Genomic DNA, 22013 nt, shown 5'->3' on the forward strand with positions numbered 1-22013 from the left:
CTAACGTTTCATACTTTGTTATTTGCTTTTATTGAAGTTTGACTTGTATGTTACATAATATGTAATTTTAATGAATTATTCTTTTATATTTAAGCTTCCAACAGCTGTTTTTGAAGTTCAGGATAACAAAGATATGGAAGAAAAACCTCTCGTCAAATAATTTCAGCATTTAGGCCTTGATTTGCAATCATCAAAATTTTAAAATTATTAAATTTGTATCATTGCCCGTATCTTTCCTGAACAATAAAATTTTGGAAAATAGAAATACGTTGAAATATATTTTTCTTTAGTTTTGATTTTATATTATATGTAATATAATATTTGGCAGTTCCCGGACTGGTTTCTATAAAGGTTAATGTTAATTAATCTTGATTATAACGTCGATGAAAACACTACGAACTCGGATATGATGACACATTTTTCGTCGCTTTTGTTTTCGTTTTTATGGCGTTTTCCCAAGAAATTCCCAGAATTATGGCTTAGGGGCCGTTCAAGTATTACGTCATCATCGATGGGGGGTGTGTTCCGATTTGCTGACTTTTGATGACGAGGGGGGTTTGGATAATGCTTACGTCATCAACCACCCTTTATGAAAATATGAAATATACTTAATGGCATCTTACTCGTTGCGCCAAAAACGAGAAAACCTTTCGATAGTTTGTGGGCACTCGAAGTAACATCCCCCCCCCCCACTATTGGGGCTAAGATAAGTGCCCTACAGAGCCACTTCAGTGATCTCTAAATTTTTCGCGATTCCAAGTGATCTGGAAATGTGTCCGGGCTGCTTAAGTGCTCTGGAACTGACACGCATCACTCAAGTGATCCGTAATTATATGCCGCGGATCACACACTTAAATAATCTGAGAATGGGCCGCGGGTAACTTGAGTGATGTAGAACCGCACTTGGAACCACTTAAGTGCTCTAAAACTACGTCACATGTCACTCAAGGTATATCTAAATACACTCATTGCCATAAAAATTTGCGCACCAAGAAATAATTGTGGGATCGAAACGAAAGTTGGCCTGGAGGTACATGTCGGGCAGATATGCAAATGATTAGAAATGCAGCGTGATTGCGCATTGCGTAATGCCACTAGAGGGCGTTGAACTTCGTTCTCCTTGGTGTATAAAACAGGTAAGCAGAGCTTGCTGGAGTGTATTTAATCGTTTGCAAAGGAAATGCTGAGGTAGACATGCCGTTACGCCGCCGTCGAAGACCATATGAGCAGTTGTCAGAGTTCGAAAGGGGAAGAATCATCGGGATGATGGAAGCTGGGTGGTCAGCTCGGCGAGTAGCTCGTCAACTAGGCCGTTCTGATTTTACTGTGAGGAGGTGTTGGGACCAGTGGACAGAAGAGACGTCATTTACACGGCGACCAGGTTCAGGACGCCCTCGACAGACCAGTCGTCGAGAAGACCGTCACATCATCCGAAACGCACGCGTAGAGCCAACTGCCTCATTGGCCGCTATCCAGACACAGGCAGCAGCTTCACTACGGGCCCCTGTGTCTTCCCGAACCATCGCAAGGCGCCTGGCTGAAGGACATCTGGTATCGCGGCGCCCATTACGTGTGCTGCCAATGACACCCCACCCACCAATGCCTCCGTTTGGAGTGGTGTCGAGCACGACGGGATTGGACTGCAACGGAATGGAACCAGGTCGTCTTCAGCGACGAATCGAGATTCAACTTGAGCAGTGATGACAATCGTGTTCGTGTGTGGAGGCCCCGTGGTGAACGCTTCAATCCTGCCTTCGCTTTACAGCGACACACCGCTCCCACAGCTGGTGTCATGGTATGGGGTGCCATTGCTTACGATACACGGTCACCCCTAATATTGATCCATGGCACAATGACAGCCCAGCGGTACGTCCATAACATCCTTCAGCCACATGTGTTGCCACTTATGGCAGGGCTCCCAGGAGCCATTTTTCAACAAGACAATGCTAGGCCACACACAGCAAGGATGTCACAAGACTGCCTCCGCCACATTACCACCCTTCCCTGGCCTGCTCTATCCCCAGATTTGTCACCAATCGAGCATATCTGGGATCATTTGGGACGGCAAGTTGAACACCCTACGAGGTTGGTCGAACTAGAGGCGCATTTACAGCAACTGTGGAACGAGATGTCTCAGGACATCATACGGAACTTGTATGCCTCAATGCCCGCTCATATCGCATCGTGCATTCGCGCTAGAGGGGGTCCAACAGAGTACTAAAACTTCTGTTCATCTGTACTTTTTTCTGCAATAAATGATCCTTTTTCTTGGATTTTCTAATCACTTACGTATATCAACGTAGTACTTACATGTGTAAAATTTCCTTTCATTTTGACGACTTCTTCTGGGTGCGCAAATTTTTATGGCAATGAGTGTATGTCGCGGATCGCTTAAGTGTTCTGGAACTGTGTCCCGGGGCATTTAAGTGATCTGAAAATGTGCCACGGGCCACTTAAATGTTCTGGAATTGTACCACGGGACACTTAGTCGATCTGTAAATGTGCCGCTTAGTTAATTTTTACAAAATTAGGTTCGAGAGGGGCAGGCCGCATCAGATAACCCAGGGCCATATTTGGTCCGCGAGCCAAAGGCCTTTATGCGATTTATCATTATATGGTTTAGAGGGTGGGTCGCAATGAATTTATTAAAGATAATTTTTTTTTTTTTGAGTTCATAGCCTTCAAATAACATTGAAATTAACAGAAATTGATTATAATAACATATAAAGGTGTTGTCTTCTGAAATTTCAATTAAAAACATTTTTTTGCATTAAAAAAATAAATTTCTGATCTTGGAGAGAGGGCACGAGCCCCTTGTACGTCTCTGATCCCACCAATATGCGTTAGGATTCAGAGGGGCTGGGCTGATAACGAAACTTTGCTGACAAGGGGGGGGGGTCAAAAATGGCTAAAAGTTTGCTTACGTAATACTTGAACGGCCCCTTATACATCAAGGGAATGTTGGTCTATCTTTCTATTGATGTCTGGTGTTAAATCAAAGATTTATTACACGTTCGACACCCCGACTTGCTTCTCATTGACATAACTCGTATACGGGACATTGCCCTATTTTCCCATTATATTTTGTCATTTCCAATTCTTTTTCTTCATAAAAAATGCGGAGTTTTCCTGGTTTTTTCAACGAAGCCGACTTCTAATTCTTAATTTTTTTCACACTAGAATCAGATGTAGGGTAATTTGCATTATTTATAAATCGTTTTACAACGAATATATGCCTAAATATCAATCTCGCATATTTGCCAATCACTGCAAACTTGCTTTATCGCAGTACTTCTCACCAAGGGTTATTAAGGAGTAATATTTGCAATTTCGTCGACAAGAGGCAATATTTTTTTTACCGGATACCAAGAAGAGATGAAGTCCGAAAAGAGTTCACATACCTCCCCCCGCAGGGAATCGAATCGCCAACCTCTAGCAGTCGGGTCTAGTTTTATCGTGAGGATCCAAGTTCGAACCTCGTTGACGCACAGTGGCGGTCAGCTGAAATTTTTCAAATTTCGAGACGTGAATGCGAGCCGATCTTCTATTGAAAAAAGTCTCTCCTCAGAGAGCAGGCAGACCTACACTACAACACACGTAACATGAAAACTCAATTATTTACTATATTTACTTTTTTATATATATATATATATATATATATATATATATATATATATATTGAAAATAGATGGCAGCACCAGCAAGAACGCGAAACAAGCGCAATTCTGACAACATAAATGCGCCAGGACCACGCATATATACCCAAAACACACATTCCGGCGTGTACCAATTCATTAGAAATTCTGCAGAAGAGGTGTATGTACGGTTAAGTAGTATTTCGGGCGAGTGCTCTACCATTGAGCTTCAGAGGACTGCCATTTTCTTTTCACAGGGGTTCTGAAACTGCGCCGTAGTGCGTCTGACAAAGGTTTTTCAAAGACTCTTTGTTAGACTGCTCTGGGGATCCGCGGAGAAGCATTGATTAGTGAAAGGCGCAATGCGGGTGGAAAAGTTTGAGAACCCCTGCCTTAGGGTGAATCAATCCGTAACGGCGCGGATTTGCAGAATCTGAAACCAGCGTGCACTATATTCGCACCCTTAGGGTATATATGAACTCTGAACGAGACAGCAAATAGGCAGCTTCCGAGCTCTTGACAACATTAGTCTTTCGTACTTTGCATGCCCAGCAAAGAGAGACATCATTTCTCTCTATATGTCGACATCTGGAGATCGAGCTGAGCTAGAAGGCTGCCCATGCGCAATCTCGTTCAGCGTTCATATATTATCTAAGGGAAGCATGGCCCTAACATCCCGCAGCAGGACCCCCAGGCCAGACTTTTCGCAGTCCCGTATTAATTTTATGGTCTAAAAAAGAACAAAAAAAAAACGGTAAGAATCGTATCGGGGTTGGAGCGTCGACAATTCCACCCTTGTGGACTGTGGAAGAAAATGCCAGTTTCTGTAGTTCCACAAGAGAGCACTGCTCCTGACTGGTTGGTAGTTCGATTTCTCGCGTAGGCATGAAAATTTCCTTTCCGAACTTCATCTCCGCTTGCTATCCTGTTTTTCATACTTTGAAAAATTATAATTTATTATAATTGATGACGTTAAGCTAATGGGGGGTAGTTTGCAATCAAAGCGATAGGGAGTTGCTCCAGAGCAACTTCAACAGGATTTCAGCATGGGCAAATGAAGGAGCATGACGTTTAGCATTGACAAGTGCATGGTCGCTCATTTTGGTTCAAACAACTCACGGTTCTTTTACGAGTTGAATCGTGTCACTATCCCGGATGCAACTAAAGTCACTGATTTGGGAATTCTCATGGACGAGTGGCTTAGGTTTTCTGAGCATTGTTTAGCGGTGGTCAAAAAAGCGAATAGAATGCTCAGTTTCATTTTCAAAAAGGTCTCTTCGCGTTCTAAAGTCATTCTTCCGCTTTTCCGAGGCTTGGCTCGTCCTGGGCTAGAGTATGCTGTGAAGTTTTGGAGACCTACAGAGGGACGTAGACTTGGTTGAAGGGGTGCAGAGAAGAGCTACGCGTGTCCTGATTGGCACACAGGGCTTGAGTTATGAAGAGAGACTTCATTTTTTGAATATGTTTACACATTAGATGAACACTGGGATATGATCGAAGTGTTCAGTGGATAGGATAGACCATGTGTTATTAATCGACTGCTTTGACGAGGGGGACACCAGTGTCGATTGGCAGGCGCGTCGGAAGTTTTTCGAAACTGTGGGTGCTCATCTTTAGTTTTATATCGGAAATTTAAATTTCTGAATCAATTCTGGGGGTGCTCGGATGCATGCCACAAATTATCGTGGGTGCTTGAGCACCCACAGCACCCCCGGCTCCGACGCCACTGTCGATTGGTAAGGGACAATTCTAGATTGTAGTGTCGCAGGAAATTTTTCTCTAATAGGGTTGTTATGCTAATGAATGGGCTTACCCCAGGGGATAATAAATTCTAACACAATTGACATGTTTAAAAAGAAATACGATAAAAATGTTGAGATAAATCGAGAAGCTATCATACTTAGATTAGACAATCATAAATATTTTTATGAGTATTGTATTATATTTTATCATTGTACAGTATATATACAGTCTTTAGTTTTTATAATTGCATTTTTAATTGGGTTGCTGTAATTTAGAAATATGTCATCCATAGGCGTACGCAGAATTTTCTGAAGGGGGTTCAATTTTTTTTCTTCTCAAGGGAGGGGAGGTTTACGTTTTTTCCTGCTAAATAACACTCTCGGCTTGGGGGGAGTTAGAACCCCAAACCCCCCTCCCTTTGCGTACGCTAATGATGACATCCATAATTATTATGAGCATCTTTTTCGCAACCACCTCGTTGGACATACCTTTCTGACCTTGTATTTGTAAATCTCTCTCACATATTTTCCATAATTAAGTTTCTCCCACATATTAATATTGTGATTGTACATGATTCTGCTTGTTTTTCGTCAGGGAATTCCCCTAATTATTTTATTGGAGGATTAATTATTATTTATTGATTATTAATTATTTTATTCCCCCCCCCACCCCCTCGATACGCGCTTGGTATACAGTATTACAAAACTACATTCGGTTATAAAAGGATTACCAACAAGAAAAACGGAAAAAAGCTCATCATTATATACACTTTCCTGACGAACACAAAGTAAGCAAATGTCAAATATAGCTTACTCATTTCTGATAAGTTCGTGGTTCGTGCATTTTGTATTTTGTGAGAGTTTTCTTTAATGATAAGTTATGAACAATCATCACAATTCAATCTTAAATAATTTGGATTGCTCTGTAATACTTGTATTCAATAAGGCGTAAGACGCACGTGTTTTTATACGATACATCGATAAATTGAAAAAAGTTTGAGCTAGTAAAAGAGGAATATTTCTTGTATTTTAGTTCCATTTTGGGTAAAAAGCCACATGAAATTGACTCGCATCCTGATCTTAATACAGTTAAATCGTGTTTTCTCTGCAATCTTTAAATTGCTCTATTACTTGTTTTTCAGATGTGTAACAAACACGACAAGTGAACAGTTTACATTTTACATTTGCAATATTTCTTATATCGGAGATAAAACCATGTGCCAAAAGAGAAATTTTCTGAGAGCCGTTTGAAGTGATTTTAAAGTGGATATCACTGTAACAGGATTTCATGTTCTATACCTACAGGGTGATCAGCGAATAAGCCCTTATTTCAAAATTAAATATCTCTACAACAAAGATTAATAGAATTATGCGGTAAACGGTACGTTTATTAGCAAAACTGTAAGAATGTTGTACAGAAATTTCGAAAACTTAGTTTTTTTTAAATTTTTTAAAATTTAAAAAAAAGGAACAAAACTGGAGATTTTTGGGTTCCGAAAATCCTCATTTGTGTGAAGAGAAACCACTGCATTCGCCTAAAGTTACTGCATGGGCTGCGGTATGCACCAGAGGCATTATCGGCCCCTTCTTCGTGCGAGAAACGATTACTACTGAACGTTACGTTACAATTTTGGAACAATTTGTCAACACACATGGCAATCATTGAACCCCCCGTTATATGGCAATCATTATATCGGAGTAGGATCCGAATACAGGACAGAAAAGTAAAATTTAGATATAGGCGCAACTGTATACAGTATCACTTTTTTCTTTTGTTTGTTTACGACAGAGGTCAACCTTTTTCAAGACGAGAGCACTGCCTGTATCTATCTTCAAAAGAAGAGCGCCCTTACGAAAAGTTGTCATATGAATGCATGAAATCAGGATTATTTCAACCCTTGAATGCAATTTGTACAAGGTGTTCAATTGTAACGTTGACCAAGTGCTCGCGAGCACGAAATTGGATACGAGCATCGAGCACACTGGATGCTTCAGGGAGCACTGTGGTGCTCGTGAGCAACGGGTTGAAGATGCCTGGTTTATGATTTATAAGTAATGGCATGGGAGGGATGGAGAGAGGGTAAGCTCATAAGTTTACGCGACCCGCCCCTAAAGGCATGCGCTAATTCTGAAGGTCGGACGTTGCGAATGAATCCAGCCCAGTAGGAGAGAAATTGGGCTGGCACCACTCGCACCAGTGTCATAAAATTAAATTAATGTATATATCATTCAATTTAATCAATTTAATCTATCCCTGTCTGGGGCTCCCATTCCACCCCGTGACTGGAAAGATTTTAATTTTATTAAAACAAAGTACAACTTGCACTTATTTTAAAATCAAAATAGTTTAGTTCATTATTTACACATTTCAATACACAGTTTAACAATTTTATGGGATTTACAACATTAATTATTTACACTATTCGAATTAACAACAATAATTCGTTCTTTCTCTAAGTTTATCAATTTTTCTTTGATATAACCTGCAGTTCACTGACGTACTGAGATGCAAAATATCCCATTTAGCTCTTTTCTGTCTATTATATTCTTCACATTTACCACACTTCACTTCTTTTACACAATCGACCTTTATATGTCCAAGTTCACCACAGTTTTTACATTTACTATCCCATTTACATATTTTGGCCATATGGCCATATCTCCAACAGTTAAAACATTGTAAAGGCTTAAGGAATTCTTTCACTCTATAACTCTTCCATCCACAAAATATAGTTGCTTTATACATAATTTTCTTGAATGCGTCACTATTTACTTGCAATATCCAATTCGTACCTCTTCTCAGATCGTACTTAAATACTATGCGTATTTGTCCTTGGTCTGTCTCACCTATTTTATTCTTTACAGCTTCCAACAGTTCTTCTTCTTTAACAGACTTTTATCCTCTGAATATATTATAATTTTTGAATCCCTTCCTTGTACTTGGTCAACTTTATATCTTTCACTTAAATCGTTTTTTCCCAAGCATTCTTGCATTTTCACTATGTCCTGATTACTCTCTACTTCCACCATAACCGCTCCTTGCTTGGTGATCCAGTGATCTTTTATATTAATTTTATCTCTTACTGGATTAACATCCTTTTTCAAAGTTTGTATTATATCTTCTGTTTGCTCCAAAGTTTTTATCCGAATTATATTTCTCTTCTTGTCTCTTCCACTCTTTCCAATTACTGGAATATCTTCTTCAATTTGTTCCACTTTTTGTTTAACTTGAGTTTCTTCTATTAACTTCGGACTACTTTCCCTCTGCATTCTAAAATCTTTATCTCTTGCAATCCTTAGTATTTTTCCTATGTTCTTAAATACTAACATAAGTGTATCATCTATTCCTTGTCTAATTTTCTTTATCATTTCTATTCTTTTTCCACCTATTTCTCCCATGCAAAGGAGTTCTTCAATAGCGTGCTGTGTTGTTACCCTTCTACTATAAAGTTCAGCCATATCTATTTCTTGACTTTCTACTCCAAAATTAGTAAATTGTTCAATTTCTTCCCTCACATATTTTTCTAATGATTCTTCTAACCTATCTGTCATACCTCTCCTTATCTGAATTTCTTCTAAATACAGGTCCTGTACTTCCTTCAAATGACCCAATTCTTCAACCTTTTTTGTTAATTCCTTAACTTATTTTTCTTTATTCTTCAACTCATTTCTCATCTTTATATTTTCTTCCCTTTCTCTATCTAATAACATTTTCATTTCCTTGTCAACTTTCGCTAAATCTATAGCTTTTTTCATGTTATCCAAATTATCTTCATATTCTAACCTCATTTGTTTTTCCTCGTTATGTTCCTGTATAACTTTATTATGTTGATCTTTACTAACATAATCAATTTCAATATGAAGTACCTGTATTTTACTTTCGTCCAATTGATTTTGTATTTCACTAATTTCTCTACTTCTTTCTTCTAGAAGAATCTCAAATTCAGCAATTTGTCTTTCATGATCTGTTTTCATGTCACCTTTTTTCTTATTTTCTTCTTTTATAGTATTTTTTAATTCTACAATTTGTTTTTCACATTCTTTTCTCATATCGCTTTTTTCTTTAGATTTCACTTTTAAGATGTTTTCTAAATCTGTAATCTGACTTTTCATCTTAATTTGCTCTTCTGTTTGTTCTGAAAATTTTCTTCCAGGTCTGATTTCAATAATCGTCCACTTGTCTCAAATTCTTTCAACTCATTTACTTCTTGGATTAAGTGACTTCGCACTTTCCGCAATTCCCTGATCTCCTTAGTCTGCTCATCAAAGTTCTTGGCAACTTTTCGAAATTCGACCAAAATTTCATCAATCTTTCCTTTCATAGCATCCTTCGTCACCTTAGATATTTGTCCCAGAGATTCAATTCCTTCTTCTAATTTCCTAACTTTACTTATTGCTCTGATTTGAGTTCTAGGTTCAGAGATCTCACTACTCATACTACTTCCTGCGTCTGACATTTCTTCAGTTTCGTCGGGTGAACTGTTGTTCCGACTATGCCAACCTCCCCCGTTTGCCGACACAAGGTCGCCCGGCGCGAACCACGAGGAGGTGGGGTAGGCTTCCCTAATTGTTATCAGATTTATATATTCTTCAACTTCAAAATATTAATCTTCTTAAATATCTTTCAATATCACTTTTTCATAACTTCTTTGTGATTATCTCTGATAACATATGGCTCGCGCCTGGAGGGAGGGTAAAAAAAAATTAGACTGAAATGGGAGGGGGCGACAAAATTTTTATTGCCCACAGGCGGGAAAAACATAAATACGGCCCTGTGTGGCGGGAGTCATGTTGGATTGAAGTACAGTAGGTCTAGCTTAGCTGACCATATTTGATCAAGAAAATACGTGAAATTGGGCTCCGAAGTACGGAAAATATGGGACATTGCCAATCATCACCAAAAATTGTGCCAAAAGTAAGCAAAGTTGACAACTCATGCTAAAATCACAGAAAATTTTTTAATCTTTCTAGGGAAATGAAGAGCCACTTCGAATTGCAGTGAATTGAAAAAAAAAACATGACAAATATATTAAATAAATATTCTTATTTGTAGTCGTAAATATTGTAATGTGATTTGGGAAGATAATTTTAATCGTTCATTTGAAGAATAAAAGTCAAGTTGGCTTCGCTGAAAATACGAGAAAAATCACGACATTTTTGCAAAAAAGTTGGGACAGTCGGAAAAACAAAGAATTGGTACTGTCCCGCCAAGTACGAGAGGTATGGCCACCGTAGTCATAGCCCCACAAGTGAAAATTTTTTTTTCTTTACTGGTGGGCCAAAAACCCCAACAGTAACATGTTAAAAATATGTTCGAACTCAAGGAGGTTGGTTCGAACTACACGTCGCATTATGACATACGTACCTTCAAATATTGTTCCATCTGGTAATTTTTATCGAATTTTTTTTTAAAAATTTGTAAATTAGTTTCCTCAAATATTTCTCAGAATAATCTAAACAATAGCAGTTTTTCTTAAACATTTGAAACTGCATCTCATAAAATTCAATGCACTTCTATATAGAATATAGTAAAGAACAGTGCAAAAGGTGGGTGTGGTTTTCATTAGAATCTGGTGAGAAAAAAAAGGGGAAATAAATTGATAAATTTCTCGTTTATTCTTTTATTTTGATAAGATAATAAACAATAACTGAAGAAAATAGATTAAATAATGGGAAATTATAAGATCATATTTTCACGTTTTTTAGGTCATAAATGCTTGCATATTTCAAGATTTTTTGGGTCATAAAAATCCGAGTCCTAATTATCATAAATGAAAAAATGAACGACTCTTTTTAGTACATCAGAAACGAACGATCCACTTCCAAATGTTTACGTATCTGTCATGTAAACATTGATGGTTCCGGTGTTTACCGAGCGGAGCGACACACAAGCAATATGTCGATATGATATTTATTATAATCTTGAAAATTTGTAAAAATTTTAAAATAATCGTTGAATATGCGAACATTTTAGAGAAATAATTTTTCTATATAATATTTATATCCGTCTTCAATTCTTAGTAACCGTGAATTTGAATCTGTGTCACCTTATGGCAATCGTAGGGGAAAAATTTCGGTAAATTAATATAAATTTATCAATTAGTATCATAATTCTTGGATTTACGGTAATAATCGGAAGCATCTTCGTGAATTTTAACTACCCCTTTTTTTTTACTAATCGATCCCCCAACTGAAATCGTTTAGTCGGATCACCAACCATAGTTCTGGTTTTGTCCATCGTTTTTCTAACACATTTATTTTAGAGGTATTTTTCTGCGGTAATTATTATTAATTATTTGTTATAATTAGCTAATTTATTTAATTTATTGCTTTTATTGCAATCCTAATATAACATTAGGTTGTAGATGGCTGGTTTAGGTGCTAAGATAATTTTAATATTTATATATACAGTAAAGTCTCTCAATGAACCCCCCCCCCCCAAATAAAGGTGTCCTTTATAGGGTGCATTAGTGGTGACATCACAACTGGCAGCGCTGATTCCAAACAAACATGAGCTACGCAAGATTATAAAGGAAAACACCACGGGACGTAGATGGGCCACTGTTTAAATTGTTTTTCTAAAAAAAAATATGAACAAATAAGGACTTGTGAACTCTTGAAATGGAAACTTCAAACTCTTGTGAACATGCAGGGTTAAAAATATAATGATAGTTCATCTCTTATCAGCTATGAAAGCTTTTTATTTCTCACATGTTATCCATTCACGTGCATTTGGCCTAATTGCTGTGAATATATTTATATCATTAAATTGGAATTTTTATTTATTTTCAAATAATTTCCTTTCATTAATTAACTCTTTTTGATCGATTATTCCTTTTATTAGATCTGAAATTTGTCCCGATAATTCTGAAATTAATTTTTCAATTAACTTTAAATTTTCATCAATTGCATAGGCGGAGATAGACTTGGAAGTCTGGGGGGCACAATTATGATGATATCAATTCATATATACATAAGATCAGTCTACTCCAGTTTTTCTCAACCGCCAGGCAGTGACATTATTCATACCGGGCCGCGACTGATCTGCCGTTTCCTTTCCCCCCATTCATGTTCTGTTAATCATGTGTATGACCGGACCTTCCACTTATAAAAATGAATGAAACCAGGCCGCGGGATTCCAGAGGTTGAGAACCACTGGTCTACTACAACATCGAGCTTATATAAGCTCGATGGACTCCACCTTTGACGCTGGGGATGGGGGAGCGCCCATATTTCTGCCCATGATCAATTATGAACTTATTTCTTTCAAAAACTGTTAATTTTTCCATAATTTATTACTTTTAACAATTCTGAAATAACTCTTGACAATTCCAAAATTATTCTCAATAATTCTGATTTCTATCAGTAGTTTTGCAATTATTGCTTTCAGTAATTCTATGACTATTTTTTCATTAATATTAAAATTATTTTTTTCAATAGTTCTAAAAATTTTATTTATTTATTTTTATTTATTTATTCAATATTGATTGGCCGAGGCCTATACAAGAGGATGCAGAATTTATATATGGCAAAAACGATTGATGGTACCAGAGAATTCGAAAATCATGGTGCAATCTACAATATTTGATGGTAGGTTGTTCCGATTGATAATAGTTCTTAAGAAAAAGCTAAATTTGTGACAATCTGAAGAAGCAAAGATGGGCTGTAAATTTTGGGAATGATTGAGTCTAACAGAGAAATGTAAAGGTTTGATTAGAATATTGGAGATGTCAATATTAAAAAACCCATGGAGGATTGTGTAAAAAAAAGTTAAACGAGAGATAAGTCAAAGAGAGGAGAGCCGTTGGATATTGAGTTGGCACTTGAGTTTCGTTATGGAGACAGATGAAGACCAACAGTTAAAAATGAAACGAGTGGACTTATTTTCGATAGATTCTAATTTGTCTATGTTGGTTTGGGTGTGGGGATCCCAGGCTTCACAGGCATAGGAGAGGGCAGGGAGAATATATGTCTGATAGCACAAGTGACGAACATGACGGGTGGAGTATTTTAGGTTACGCAAAGGAAAAAGAGTTTTTGGAGACATTTATTAAAGATATAATCAACGTGATGGTTCCAGCGGAGATCGGAAGAGATTATAATGCCCAGGTATTTATAATGGGAAACGTCAGAGATCAAAGAGTCGTTTATAGAGTAGGGGAAGTCGTGGGGATTCTTTTACAGGTAACTTTCATAAAAACAGTTTTTGAGAAATTGAGGGGCAGTTCCCAGGTTGAGCACCATGCGGAAATAATGTTAAGATTGTGGAGAGATTCTTGGTCGGAAAGATTGGACACTGTTTTGTAGATGGCACGATCATCAGCGAAGAGTCTGATACGGCAGTTTATGGAGTCGTGTAGATCATTTATATAAATTAGAAATAGTAATGGCAAGAGGTGGGTGTGCCAGACTTGACATAAAAGAATGGGGAGTTCTGGCCCTTGTATGAGACAAACTGGCTACGGTTAATGAGGAAGGCCTCCACCCATTTAAGCAGTTGAACATTTAGACGAAGGTTTGAAAGTTTTAGTGGAAGTTTATGATGGGGCACCCTGTCAAATGCTTTGGAAAAATCTAGGAAAATGATATCGGATTGGAGGTTTTTGTCAATGGAGTCTGTTAAGTCATGTATGAAAAGTGTTAATTGGGTAGATACAGATAAGGATGATCGAAATCCATGTTGGTTAGGGAAGAAAAATTTAATAGAATCGAGGTGGGTATGGATATTCTTGGCAATTATGTGTTCAAAGAGCTTGCAGCAAGAGGAGGTGATTGCGATAGGTCTAAAATTGAAAGGGTAGGACAGTGAACCAGTTTTATGGATGGGAATTATCTTATTAATTTTCCAGTCATTGGGTAGATTAGAAGTATTCAGTGAGACGTTGAAGATAATGAGAGGAGATAGTTGCAAAAATGATTTATTTCATTAAGGCGTTTTTTATACATTCAGTAATTATGTATACTTCTTAGATGCAGAGTTTGACCTATCGAAATACGTAGCCTATATAAAATCATAGGATCCCCTGATGGCCCCCTTTAATGTTTCAAATGCATTAATATTGATTCTGAAACGCATCTCACAGTTCTAATTAAATACAGCAATACAGATTTCAGCAGTCAGAGCTTTTTTTAAACTATTTTTCTTGTTTTTGGAATTTAATCTCTTTTCTATGTAAGCTTACATAGAAATTAGCTACCTAGGAAGCTGCAAAAAGCTCAGAGGGTTGAAGACCCCTGGCCATGGACCCCCAAGGGTGGGGCTGACAGGGCCCGGGACATTTCTCATCATTTTTTGGTTTTTCACGCTATAAATTAACCATAGAAGGGCCCGTAAAAAGTGTGACCGGGGGCCCTGGCCTAAGCGAAGTTGTAATTAGTTTTCACACTTTAGTATCTACAGTGGAATCCCGTTTTAACGAATACCGTTATAGTGAAAAAAAAATCTTGTTTTAACGAACACTTTTCTAATCCCCCAGATAAGTTAACATGGGAACAATGTAGAAACCTGGAATTCCTTTATAAAAAAATTTCGTTATAGCGAAGGGATTTCTCCGGTCTCTTAGAGTTCGTTATAACGGGATTCGACTATATTATATTTTTTGTTATCAGGTTTCTTCTCAAATATGGCTCGGAAAAATGATAAGGTTTCATAATTTACTTGATTCCATCGAAGAACCTAAACTGATAGAAAGAGGGGAAAATGCAATTGATTCTGATCACACATCAGATCCATTCACTACGATAGAGATGATGAAATTATCTCAGGCATTGTGAAAGTGTTTACAATCAGGCACAAAACACATCACCATTTTTCATAGAGGGAAAAAAATGACCTGAAAACAATTTGTTCAATCAAATCACTAAATAATGATTCAATGATTAAAGGTGGATTCAATTGATTCATGGATTTAATGCAAGAATCAAATGCATGATTACTAGGATAAATACGACTAAACAGATAGCATGCGAGAAATAAAAAACTTTCATAGCTAATTAGAGGAAAATTATTCATATATTTTTAACATTGCATGTTCACAAGAGTTTGAAGTTTCTATTTCAAGAGCTCACAAGTCTTATTTGATCATATTTTTTTTAGAAAAGTAATTTAAACAGACTCACCTACGTCGTATGGCGTTTTCCTTTATAATTTCGCCCAGCTCATGTTTGTTTGGAATCAGCGCTGTCGGTCGTGATGTCACACTAATGCGCCCCATTCAGAGATAAATTAGTTCTCATTCAGAGGGACACAAATCAGGACACTGATCACATATATAGATGTGTCCCGTATTAGAAGTTTCCCATAAACATAAGTTTGACTACATGTATATATCTATTCAAATATATTGAAAATCTTCCACCCCTATATAATAATAAAAATCTCTGTTCCCAATGCTTTTTCATAGTATTAAATATTCCATCTTTTACAATAAATCCTTCCTAACAATATGTTTCTCTCCCTTGAGTATCATTATACAGGATCCTGAATGTACTGTAAGCCCTAATTTTGGCTTTATCTCATCAACTGTTCATCGTAGAGGTATGATTTCAATTTAAAAAATTCTCAAAATATGTTCAAAAATCACTGTACCACTTTTGACAGTGAAAATACAGTGTTTCATAAAATAAATAATGTAAATTTTTATACGGTTCTCCGCCCTCCAACTTCTAATTAGAAAGTTTTTGCTTTGTCTTTTCTGAGGCCAACAAAAAAAATTACATCTTTCTAATTGCAGTATTCACTGACTATTTGAATTCAAAATCAGAGAAAAAAGGGGAAAGAACAACATAAACTAATGGGTGCTTCTTTCCCCTCAATTATGCTGTTCTTTTCCAACTTTTCTCTGATTTTGAATTAAAATATCTCAGCAAATGTGCTTAGAAACGTGGACAATTTTTTTTTTTTGCCTCAGGAAACACGGATAACTTTCAGATAACTTACATAACTTTCTTATTGGAAGTTAGAGAACAGGAGGACCATATAAAAATTTATATTTTCTATTTTATGACACACTGTATTTTTTACTCATGAAACTGGTAGAGAGTGATTCTTGAACACATTTTGAGCACTTTTCAAACTAGAACCACACCTTTATGATTTTATTTAGTTAATTATTAAATTATAATTTTTAATCAATTAATTAGGGTCTGGTGGGGTAAAATGGTCATACTGAGCATGAAATGGCATAACTTCATTCAGGATTTCAATTGATATTGCTACCAAATTTCTGTTTCAACTTTCACTTGCAAGTAGTAGTCTTTCACTTAAAATTTTATGCCAAGCAACATTTTAGTGGCAATAAACAGTTTTTTGTTATTCAAGCTCGGGTTCCATTCTCTGAGTGCCTGAATAACTTCTCTCTACCATTTTAGTCGCTCAAACGTTTTATAGATTGGCTGTGCAGGACACTCCAGAAGTGTTCTCAAGAACATTATTTCATTCACTGGTAAGTTGTAATCATTATATTTCATATTTTATAGTAATTTAAACAACATGGGGTAAAGTGGTCATAACAGTAGGCTTAACTAACACTTAGTTGCTAGGATATATTTTTCCTAACATATAATTGAATTTGGGAGAATTTCTTTTTACTTAATACAGTTTTTTTTTTACTTAATACAGTTCAATTTTTTTTCTTTTCCAGAGAAAACATACGCTTGGAAAATAGGTGTAGGAACCTATATGTGAAAAGAATATATACAACAGTACTCTGACACACTTTTGTTAGTATTGCTAGCTGTTGGAAAGAGCATTAGAGTATCATGTGAGCTGCAAGAAAACACAAGTTCAAGATTCCATATCACTTAAGGAAGATGGATCATTAATAAGTCAAGACACACACAAAAGGATTCTAGAAGAAAATCATCGTTAACATGTAAAGGAGACTAGTATTGAAGGTTATAGACTAGTATCTCTTGCTCAGTGTGAACAACCCCCACTCTTTTGTAGATGTTGAACTTTCACAATTCACAACCTAGGAAAATAAAGATACAGAATCAACTTCATGAATGGACGACTTGAACTTGGAAGGTGAAGAAGTGTCAAGATTAGTGTTGTGTCTGATGAAAGACTTGAAACGAGCCATATACTGACTACCTTGTCCTCGTTAATCTCAGCTGTAAATGAAAGGGTAATATAGAACTCAAAGGCAAAACGAAAACATGTTCAAGATTGCACAGGAGAAACCTTCATTAAGGAAACAGTTGAACTTTGACTGCCACAAAATAGAAATATGCGAAAATTACATTAAACTCCCATAGCCAAAGAAAACATTTCCTGCAGAAGATCTGAGGCAAATCTATAACTATTCAAACATTCAAGTTTTTGTAAGAGCTTACGCTGTTTGGAATTGCCCTGAGGGTCGGGACATTACTGAACAGCCTCAGCTAAGTAAAGAATGTAGGATAAATTATGTAGTTTTTGTAAAGCTAATTAATTAAATTACTTAAATGACATAATCAACTCTAGAATCAAATGTTCCTGTGAAAATATACAACTAAGGTGAACATAAAACTAGTAATTATTTTTAATCAATATGAATACTTTTATTTTAAGTAACATTTGTGTCTATGTTCTTAAAAAATTACAAAAATAAAACATCAATAGCAGAGTTGAAACTAGCTCAGAACCTAACGTTGCCTACAAAAATACCAAATAAAATTTTCTGCAGTCTCTGCACCACTGCACTCTGAGTGCATCCACTTAAAACACAAACGACACCTAAACCAAAGTTCTTTGTTCTTACCGAATTCACCGCACATAATACACTTGTTGTTTGAGTTAGATCCATCTCTTGAACGGTCCAATGGAGGTTCCATAAAGGTTGTTAGAGCAACGTCATCAAACTCATTGTCATTACATAATGTTTCATCAATATTATCTTCATCTTCCGATGATGATTCAAAAGATATGTTTCTTCTGCACTTTTTCAAAGTCGTATCGGGGGTTTGATTTTAGATACAGTTTTTCTTGGGTTTTTGTTTTCTTCTGGTTCGGTCTTGTTAACCTTTGAATTAGTCTTCCTTAATTTACTTTTTCCTTTTATTCCGAGATTCTCTCATGGTTTTTGTTCTTCATTTGTAAGCTTCTTTAGTAATTTCATTTCCTTAATCTTTTCCTTTAGTTCTTTTATTTTAAGCCTTAATTCTTTTTCTTTAGATGCATTTTCAAGGGGTTTTTATCTTGTGTCCATGTAAAAACCACTGAATGTTACTGTAATAAACCAGGTTTTACCACTTTTAAACAAATTTCTTCCATTCCTAACTTAAATGTCATCATTCCAGAAGCAGATGGTGTAGAAATTTCCACATTCAATAGAATTGATCCACAAACTTCAGGTTTTTGATTAACGGTATTTACACTTGAGTGTGGGGTTTTCCTTTCAATTAAAATATCATTGTATGTTGATGTCCCATAACAGGGTATTCATAAAGAGTATTAAGAAACCCTAATATAAGTAATCCATATTTCAGCAATAATAAAACAGTAATATTTATTCATTCACAAAATTTCCCCATAACAGAGCATTAAGGACAATACCAAACACCAGCGGAACAATTCTGAACACTTTGTTTGGAATTTCCCCAAATGACAATGACACATTGTGGCAATTTCTCAATCTAACCTCAAAATTTCCACAGCAACCAAACTTTCTCCTTACTTAATAAATAGCTAAAGAAACATAGAATCTAATATCAAGCTCACTACTCTGAACGCGAATGTATCACTTATCTCTTATTTAAATCAGCACCAATTTATTAAAGAAAGTTCTGAAAACAACCTTTTCACACACCACTCGCAATAACAGAGCTAGAAAAGCACTCACCTGCTCAATGACTACGGCAGACGCTGCCAGGTTGCAAACACTAATCAAACCCCTTTAGATTCAAACAGTGAGCTAGAACATCTGTGATCTGAATTCCCTGCTGTTCGGTATAACCCTGCTCTCCCCTATATTTTTAAGATCGGTACACTTTTTCATATTTCATCTTTTTTATAATTTTAAATATTTTTTCTTAATTGTTTATAGCCAAATAAAAATTTCCCCCAGCTTTTCTTTTTCTATTTGTGACCTTTGGACAACATTGGTTCAAATCCTACACCAGTTGCACATATCAAATTTTGTGTTGAGAAGGTTAAGAATGTAGCCATCAATTGAATTTCCTTTAAAAAATCAAAATTTTAAATTAATTCACAAATTAGATTTATTCAGGAAAAAAGAGATGAGTGCTTTTATTAAATTTCCTTCTCCTGGCCACTATTTTTGTGAGGAATGTGTAATTGAAAATTATTTTCATTTTATCTCATGTTTCAGTTTAGAGACTTCTATTATTCCTAAAGAGAGCACATGTTTTCAACATGCATAGTTTTTTATCAGTGTTGCAAAACATGTAAAAATGTCTTTCTCCTGGCATTAGGCAACCAAAAGGAAGGTGTTTGATCATAAGAAATAAGAAAATCTAGATTTCTGGATTAAAACATCACGCTGCAGTAATGTTTTATCTGAAGACTGCTTTGAGAGTATTCTTGTGCTCTAAGGCAAATTATAAATCTGTTCTCCTTATGAAATTGATAGGCCTGCAAGAAAAAGTAGCAAGAAAAACAAAAAAAGAAATAAAAATGTCATTGGCAAAAAAAAACTGTCAGTTATTCCCGAGTAGCACACTATATCATTAGTATATTGGACTGGTACCAGTTCAATATACTAATGGTATAGTGTGCTACTGGGGTTAGTGCTTGTCTAAAATGAAGATGAGCAATCAAAATAGATGGAATATGTTGGGAGTGTCATGTATAAATATCAAATTAGTGCTGAAATAAGCAAAATGCCATGTCAGATTTTCCTATCTCTTACGATTGTTAAACTTAAATCAAATTTTTTCACCATGAATTTCGAACAAACTTTGCCACTGAATATATTTTATTTATCAGTAGGTCAAGAAGTTTAAGAATAATTAGGTAAGAAGTTTAAGAAGTCCCTAAGATTTTTTTTTGGATTTTTGGGTTTTTTTTGTTTTTTTTTTTCTTTTTTTGTCCAATTTGTTGAGAATGACCCTTATTTGTTTTTTGTCCTTCCAATGACACCAAATAACATTGGTATTTTGCACCCCTGATCACTGGAACTGCTAATCGCGTTGCCGGTATCAGTAGTTTCTGTGTATTACAGGAGAGTGTAATGTGGGTGCGGTAGCCCGGTCGATAAGATGCTCGCCTAAAGTACCAAAGGATGTTTAGAGGTGTCGCGAGTTCGATACCCGGTTCGTCCTTGTCAGAAAACTTTCCTGACACGGGGGTACAACAAAAAAACGGCGACTTGACCGCAGCAAAAAATTGCTACCGCAGGGAGTCCCCCATCGAGAGGTTATCGCACCAACCTCTCGATGAGTATAAAAAAACAAGCCTGCCGTTCGGAATCGGAGATAAATTGTAGGTCCCGATCTAATTAGCCCTCGTGTGCAGAAAATGACCGTGGTGCGACAAAAATGATCAAATGAGAGTGTAATGTGGTGAACTTCTTTACAGAAGGCGAAAAAAATTAACTGAATTTTATTAATCTTTTTTCCAATACAAGCACCACTTCTGTCTATCACCATGGGTAATTTACTACCAAGTGAATTGTGCTGGAAGGAAGTGTTAGTGTGTGTACCTAACACAGTCTAAATATGTATCCAATAATTCTTGTGAATATTTAGTGCTGCCATCTGTATTTCAAATTTCGAGTGAAGTGATTGAATAGTTGTACTGTTGTAATCCTGTTGCTTTCTGTGACAAGACCTTTTAACAAGGAGATCAGCTCGCATTCATGCCTCAAAGTTGGGAACTGAGGAAAACCAACTTCAGCCGACCACCACTGTTCCAACAGTTTATTAATCATCTGATAAACTATAATATTTTTGCTGTGAATAAAAAAAAAAAAACATGGTGCCCTGTAACCAATAATAGTCTTAATATAATATGTTCCTGTATATGTTATGTTTTTCTCTTATTATTTGTTTCAGGGCACTATTATTCAAAATATGTCTTACTGAACTTCAGAGAGAGGGCCGCAACTAGTGGAGGTCTGATGTGCCCATGCACAGGGTCAGGAAGGGCACTTAGTTTACTGTTTTAAATTACAGAAGGAGGGGGGATACCAAAATGAACACTGGCCCTAGGCAAAAGACTAACTTTCCTTTCTAGTTGCAGCCCTGCTGAACTTTGTGTATGTGTTGAATTCACTGAATTTCTTTTTTATGTGTACTTACTTGAACTTTGTAATAAGAAAACTTTTCCCTCTTTTCATTCTTTTTGGAGAAAAGTTTTCTTCAAAAGAGAAGGAATTCAGACTAACATTTTAACTGCAAGAGATGGTGCTGCAGGCACAAAAGAGATGTGTTGGCTGAAAAGCAAGAAAGTTGGTGTTGTTCACCATGTTGCTGTATATGTGTTGCGCTTGTATGTTCTTATTATTTCTTATGAATGTGTGTTTGTTATGCTTTCTGTGATTAAATACTGTTATTTGTTTATAAAAAGTTGCGTCGTCCATTCTTATATAAGACACAACACGTGTGTCAGTAGGAGTCCATTTGATGGTCATCAAGCATTGGGATATGCTTTCCTCATTGTGATTCGTCATCATGCTGTGAGTACTGTATACAA

General features: G+C 36.3%; 1 protein-coding gene across 4 annotated transcripts in view; it reads left to right on the forward strand.

Moving 5' to 3' along the window:
- Nucleotides 1-11206: 11206 nt before the first annotated feature.
- Nucleotides 11207-22013, forward strand: part of LOC149065434 (alpha-(1,6)-fucosyltransferase-like) — a 45486-nt gene continuing 34679 nt past the window's right edge. Inside the window, exon 1 of one of the 4 annotated variants that reach the window (XM_089253502.1) lies at nt 11207-11453. Coding sequence is in view for 1 of the 4 variants with exons in the window: in XM_089253501.1 (XP_089109627.1) it covers nt 12965-12967 (3 nt within the window). In the remaining 3 variants the exon portion in view is untranslated. Of the gene's footprint in view, nt 11656-12947; nt 12968-22013 lie in introns of those variants that run through there. The other 3 variants (XM_089253503.1, XM_089253504.1, XM_089253501.1) reach the window with 3 other exon arrangements.

The sequence above is a fragment of the Pholcus phalangioides genome, unplaced genomic scaffold (genome assembly GCF_987345545.1).
Source record: "Pholcus phalangioides strain wild (caught in Gottingen) unplaced genomic scaffold, Ppha-v1.0 ptg000039l_1, whole genome shotgun sequence".
NCBI classification, from domain to species: Eukaryota; Metazoa; Arthropoda; class Arachnida; order Araneae; family Pholcidae; genus Pholcus; species Pholcus phalangioides.